The 7,084-nt window shown below is 41.2% G+C and overlaps 1 protein-coding gene across 1 annotated transcript; it reads left to right on the forward strand.

Annotated features, from left to right (window-relative positions):
• Positions 1-601: 601 nt before the first annotated feature.
• CUZD1 (CUB and zona pellucida like domains 1) lies at positions 602-4,801 on the forward strand (the record flags this gene model as incomplete). The annotated part of the gene is given in 12 exon segments (XM_081241745.1): positions 602-772; positions 4,164-4,230; positions 4,233-4,254; positions 4,256-4,330; positions 4,332-4,377; positions 4,381-4,490; positions 4,492-4,539; positions 4,541-4,565; positions 4,569-4,610; positions 4,614-4,651; positions 4,653-4,749; positions 4,751-4,801. Coding segments are annotated over 12 exon segments (792 nt in total).
• Between the last annotated feature and the right edge of the window lie 2,283 nt (positions 4,802-7,084).

Below are 7,084 nucleotides of genomic sequence, written 5' to 3' on the forward strand. Positions count from 1 at the left end.
TAGTGGTGAAGAACACCCTCAGCTTTTGTTTGTTAGGGAAACTGTCTCACCTTCACTTCTGAAGGGCAGTTTTTCTGGGTAAATTATTCTTGATTGGCAGTTTGTTTCTTTTAGTACTTTGGATATATCATTTCATTCTCTCCTGGTCTGTAAGGTCTGTGCTGAGAAATTTGCTCTTAGCCTTATGGAGGTTTCTTTGTTATGTATTTCTCTATTGAATTCTTCAGTTCACTCTGTATTCTTCAGCTCCAAAATTTGTTTGGTTCATTTTTATGTTTTCTATCTTTCTGCTGAACTTCTCATTTTGTTTTTCCGTTGTGTTCCTAATATTGTTAAATTATTTATCTGTGTTCTTGTAGTTCTCTAAGCATCTTTAGAACAATTATTTTGAACACTTTGTTGGGCAATTCCTGCATCTCCATTTCTTTGGGGATCATTACTGATGGCTTACTTTATACCTTCAGGAGAGTCGTGATTCCCTGATTCTTCATGATCCCTTGTAGCCTTGCATAGATGTCTCTACATTTAAATAACTAGTCACCTCTTCTGGACTTCATGGACTGATCTTAGCAAGGAAAGACTTTCACCTGTGGTTTGGGACATGCTGGAATGTGCTGTGACCCTGGTTCTAGTGGAGGAAGGTACCAAGTGTGGGGACATATGGTGGCACTGGGTCCAGGGGTGCATGATGTCTCCTAGGCTCATGCTGCTGAGGTCCACGACATCAACAACTGTGTGGTCCTTAGGAGCACTGTGGGAGTCTACAGTGGCTGTAAGGGCTGTTGGGGTCCTCAGTTTTGCCTCTAGGTTCAGCAACTAGTGACCAGGCCAGACAATGATGGTGGCTAGAGCCAGTAGTGTACATACACTTGGCTATGGGGCCTGCTGCAGGTGCCTGTGTGGTAGCTTGGATCAGCTGCAGACACATGCACAGTGGTGGGGGCCAGGGTAGGCAGCAAGGACTGGGCCAGTTGTGGGCTCACAGGCAGCTGTGGGGGCCCTGGCTGTTGGTGTGCTCTCCTATGACTGCATCGTCTCCCTCTGTGTGCGCACTGCAGGGGAGGCCAGTAATGGGGGTCAGGCCAGGAGTATGCAGGTGCACAGCTGGAGGCCTTAATTGCAGGTAGTGTGGTGCAGTGGTGCAAGCCAGTGACAGAAGACAAGGCCTGATCCAAGCCCACAGGCAGTTATGGGGACCTTGGCTGTCAGCATGCTCTTCAGTGGCTGTATTGTCTTCCCCTGGGTGTGCACACTGCAGTGGACACTGGTGACATGTATCAGGCTAGCGGCGTGCAAATGCACATCTGTAGGGGCTATGTCAAGTACACACTAGGAAGTGGATGTCAGCTGTGGGGGTCTAGGCTGGCATCTAGCACTCATGTAGCCACAGAGGCCTGGGCTGGCCACCAGTGCAGTTCCTGGGGTCTGGCATGGGTGAAGAAGGAGGTAGCAGGGAAGGACTCAGGTGGCTGGTGTCAGTAAATACAAATACCTGTGGGGCAAAAGCTGGTGAAATTCCCAGGGGGTCTTTGGCAACTGTGCTGGTGTTAGTTTCTTCAGTGACAAAATCTTCTGGATTTGTCTGCAGAGCAAGTCACAAGTCACTACAAACCATGATTGTTATTGGTAACTCCTGCTTTTCTTCCTTGTTTCTGTCTCTCTGTTTCTCAGCTTTGCCAGTCTCTGGGTGGGGTGAAACTGTAATGGGGCCTTCATATGGTGCCCCAAAGGCTTGGGAAGCTGGTTGCTCACTCCATCCACTCTTCCTTTCCTGGCTAGGGGAGCTCTTTCTAGCTGGGAAGTTCTCTCTTGACCCTGAGCAGTGCTGGCTTGAGGGAATGGGTTAATGCAGGCAAAATGACGCTTTCTCCCTTCTCTTCTCATGAGGTTATTTTCAGATTTTTGTTCCACTGTGTTGCTGAAGATTCTTAAGTGGACTCGAGAGCTCTCCAGAGTTGTTCTTATTCATGGAGAGCTGTCTAATTGCTGATCTTTACTGGGGATGGAGGGCAGGGTTTTCTCCATCACTGTTTTGGCAATATCACTCCTGCCTCCACTTCAGGGAGTTTGTGACAAAGGCTCTGTACTTCCATATGTGTATGCTTTTTCTTAGGGAAATAATTCATATTGTTCATCAGAGTTTCAAAGAGGCTAGGGAAAAGGTTAAGAATAATTTGCACCATATGACATATATAAAAATTTGTTACATGAATGCTTGCATTGGACTGTATTTCTTCTTGAAAGATTTCTTTTAATATGTACTATTTCTTCTTGAACAATATCTCCTTTAGAAACTCCTCAACTAACAAAGGTAAATGAGTAAACATTTTTTAAAAATTCTTTCCTTTCCCAGAGCTCCCTGATCCCCTTTTCTGGAATCTTTCATATTTGAGAGGCAAAGTACTCCTGAACGTCAGAGAAGCTACACAGACAAGTTGTGGCCCTAACACTTGGGAGCCATTTGTTCCTCCAAATATAAAGTCCTGGCTGTGGTGCAGCCAGAAACAACACAGCCGTCCATGTCTTCAATTAGCACAGGGCCCGGCTCTCATGGGGCCACTGCATCCCATTCTGCCTGGCTCTGTTCCTCAGGCTGCAACGCTGTTTCTTGGGCTGAGGAAGGCACTGGTGAGAGGTGGGGGAGGAGATGGCATAGCCTGAAAACTTGCAGTTGTGATCACCTAACTTTGAATTGATCTAGAATGAAGCCTTTTTTCCCTCCTAAGCTGCAAGTATTTGAAGTACTCAGTGGCGTCTTTGGGGTGGGAAATTAGCATAACTTCCTTCTCTCACAGTCAGGTCTTCCACCCTCCCAGCGGGGTTTCTCTTTGAAATAAGAGTCGTGTGTGTGGAAAGGATTCAGGAGCAAGGCTTGGAGAACCAAGAAGAAAAGCAACCGGCGTATTTCCCATCCAAAGAGTAACCAGATACAGCTGTAACTTTAGACTGAGGTGCTTGGGAAAATGATTTTTATTATTTATTATTTTTTAAGAAGCAAGTGTATATTGCTGAGGAAAGGGCCTAAAATGTGGCTGAGGAAATCTAGCCTTGATGATATAGTCCAATATACTATGTAAAATTTAACAAGCTAGTTGATATATTTTCTTAAGGAAAAAACTCTTAAAATTAATTTTTTAAAAAGACAAAATGATTACATATCAATTTAGAAATACAAACCAGAGATTCTCAAACACCCAGAGGATACGATAGACTTACAGCCCATTCTTATTTCCTTCCATATTAGCTACATTCAAGTTTGAGCAATTATTGAAGGAAGTTAAAATTCTCTTGTGTTTTGACGACCTGTGGGAGCTATAATAATATCTCAGCTGAAGCAGGAAACCTACAATAAATCCTTCTTTTATGGCTGAATTGAACATATTTTATGGTGTTCGCAATAGTCATGTAACTTTGTGGGGGAAACAAGTAAATTACATTGTAAGTTATGTATTGCTAAATAGCCTCTGCTGAATAATAACCTGTTTTGTATATTTGCCACCTCTTTGTAATAGTAGCTTGTGTCTGCACTGTAGGTAGCACATAATCAGCTGTGATATTGAAATGAAGAGAAAAGAGGCACTTGACACTGGGTTTGTGAAAGGTTATATGTAATGGCATTTCCCATGAGCAAATTAGACCAAGGACTTCCCTGGCAGCACAATGGTTAAGAATCCACCTGCCAGTGCAGGGGACACAGGTTCGAGCCCTGGTCCGGGAAGATCCCGCATGCCACAGAGCAGCTAAACCTGCGAGCCACAACTACTGAAGCCCCTGCGCCTAGAGCGCATGCTCCGCAACAAGAGTAGCCACTGCAATGAGAAGCCCGCACACTGCAATGAAGAGTAGCCCCCGCTTGCCACAGCTAGAGAAAGCCCACACGTAACGAAGACCCAATGCAACCAAAAATTAATTAATTGATTAATTAATTTAAAAAATTAGACCAAAAAAGATATACTACATTTTATTAGTTTGAATAGAAAAAAGGTGACTTAAAAACTAGGAATTATGTCAAGCACATGGTTTATTGGCTCAATATATTTTTTCAAGGAGTCATTATTTATGAACCTGAGTGGTACCCATGTCCTTTCTTTTAGCCCATTCAAGAGAAGTTCAACATAGTTATTCTTTAATTACTGTCACCAGAAAACTGACCTTTAAAAAAGAAAGAAAAGGAGAAACAATTGTATTTCTTTGAGTCCAGTTCATTTGGAAAGCCTGTGTTGGAGTCACCATATATGTGGGTTTGAACCAAACTTTTTGTTCAAGTAAGTCTATGCACCTCAGAAACAAATTTGGTGGTGTTCCAGGATACCTGCAGCACCACTCCCGTCTGACTTTGCATCTCCAACCTGTGACCTCAGCAAGAGTGGATGTAATTGAGATGAGACTTGTAAGGTGTATCCCTTACCTCGACACTGTGCAAGATTCCAGTTTAACTCCTTTGAATTCTTGAGGTGTCTGGGCTCCATGTATCTCGAGTGTAAGGTTTCATAGTGGTAGTAGTAATCAGTCTCGCTGCAACCAGACTGTTTTTCTGAAGGAAAAGAGACATTTCTTCATACAAATAGAAGACTAATTCTGCCATAGGATGCATTCATTTGAAAAGGGATTGACGGGCAAGTGGAAATTCAGAATTTCAGTATCAAATGCATTGAAACTCAGATTCAACCTTTTAACACTCTGCATCTGTTTTCATTCATGGTCCTTGTTCTGAATATTGTGATTGTGGCTACAATTCTAGCAAAGCATGTTTGTGAGTCAGAGAACAGACTACAAAGTCCAGAAACTGCAGGACTATTAACTAAAGGGTTCAGACTTAAGTGAAATGCATTTCTCCTGAGTGTCGAAGAAGTGGTACCTCGTGGCTAGATACATTAGGAATAAATTAAGAAGGACCCCATAAAAGAGGGGGGAAAACCTACAAATCACATTCAAGAAAAATAAAAAATATAAAAGAATTTCCTTCCATGACACCTTTACACTGAACCTTTTAGGATATATTCATTTCTACTCTATGTGCTATTTTCTGGAGTATACCAAAGCTTAAATAATAATGCAAAAATGGATTCATTAATGATTCCTGTATTTTACGTGTACAACACTTAGGCCTCTGTCATCATCGGGTTGAATCCCAATCTTCTATAGCTGAAAAATGACATTTCCATATTTATTTCTTTAACGCCTTCATCTTAAAGAACCGGCATTCTACAGGGAGGATATTATACTAGGACTACTCTAAGGTGGTATTTCCTTGTGGAGGTAACCACATTTCCTCCTTTGTTATTAAACTAGGGAGGCAGTCTTAGATGGATAAAACAGGAAGGAATTGGATGCTAAAACAATTTTCCCTGTACTCCCCAGCCATCAGTACTTAGGTTGACAGGTTAGCTACCATTTTGCTTGCCATGTAAAGGTACAGTGTGGAATTAGGTTCATCTTCACTTCAAAAATCTGAAGATGTTTCCCAGATGAATTTAGAGTACATTAAGCAACCATTAAATGCCCTTTTATCATGTTTCAGATTATGGGAGGCTCACTGCCCTCAAATTTGTGTGAAAAGTCAGTAGCCTCAGGTGTTCTAGGAGTTCAAAAGCTGTAAATGCAAGTGTTCCCAACCCAAGGCCTGGGATGGCGGCTGTGACTTGGTTCCCATGTCACTAGACCCTACAGCACAGGAGATCAGCTTTGCCTGTCACAAAGCCTAAAGGGCATGAGACTACATTGATAGATTTGGGCTTGGAAAGTGTAAACACATAAAAATATGCATTTTTTTCCTTTGAGTATGATATAGTCTTTTTTTTTTTAGATATTTGGGGTAGGAGTTTATTAATTTATTTATTTACTTTTGCTGTGTTGGGTCTTTGTTTCTGTACGAGGACTTTCTCTAGTTGTGGCAAGTGGGGGCCACTCTTCATCGCAGTGCGTGGGCCTCTCACTATTGTGGCCTCTCTTGTTGCGGAGCACAGGCTCCAGATGCGCAGGCTCAGTAGTTGTGGCTCACGGGCCTAGTTGCTCCACGGCACGTGGGATCCTCCCAGACCAGGGGTCGAACCCCTGTCCCCTGCATTAGCAGGCAGATTCTCAACCACTGTGCCACCAGGGAAGCCCTGATACAGTCTTTTAATTGGTTAATATATGATTTTTTTCTTCTAGTGTCATCCACTTAAATAATTTTTCCATGTTATAAAGTAATACTTGTTTATTGAAGGAAACATATATTTACTGAAGAAAATCCATGTTTATTCAGGAAAAATACAGACAAGGAAATAACACAAATGTTAAATCACCCCAAATCCCATCTTTGTTAACATTTTATCTAGATACAGATAAAAAGATATCTATAGAGATTGAGATTGACATACATACACTATTGATACCATGTATAAAAGAGATAACTAATGAGTTATAAAGGTATATACTTTGAACCTCATGGTAATAAATACCAGTTCTTGTAAATCTTGAAAAAATAAATCATTCTTTGAAAAACAATCAAAACAAAAAAAGATGTATATCTAGATATATCTATAAATATAGATATGTATACATACATACATATATACATTCTAGAGCTATATGCATTTCTGTATTTACATTTATATCTACATCTACCCCGTACATCTGTCTATTGATCTATTGATCTACTTATCTATTTCAGCATCTATATCTGTATATACTTGAGATCATACAGTACCCACTGTTTGATAACTTTTTAAAACTTAACATATATCATGAGCATTTTCCATGTCATTTTCTTCTACTACAGTATAGTCTACTAAATCATTTTTAATGGTTTAATGCATAGTATTCCATGTGCCATACTTTTACCAGTCCCCTATTGTTTATTAAGATACATTCGCAGAAGTAGAATTATGAGCCAAAATTGTAAGGTTTCTGCTCTTCAACAACACTGTCTTCCAGATGGTCCGTTCCTATTTCTACTTCCTCCTGCAGGGTTTGAGAGGGCCTGCTTCCCTGCCTCATTACCAAACATTACTTTAAACTCTTATAGGGTAGTCTTTATCTGAACAGCTCAAAGTTTCACGCAGACATCCACTTAACAATTTATTCTCTACTAGGCAGGGGA

Source organism: Mesoplodon bidens (genome assembly GCF_964165515.1).
Source record: "Mesoplodon bidens genome assembly, chromosome: 8".
NCBI lineage: Eukaryota > Metazoa > Chordata > Mammalia > Artiodactyla > Ziphiidae > Mesoplodon > Mesoplodon bidens.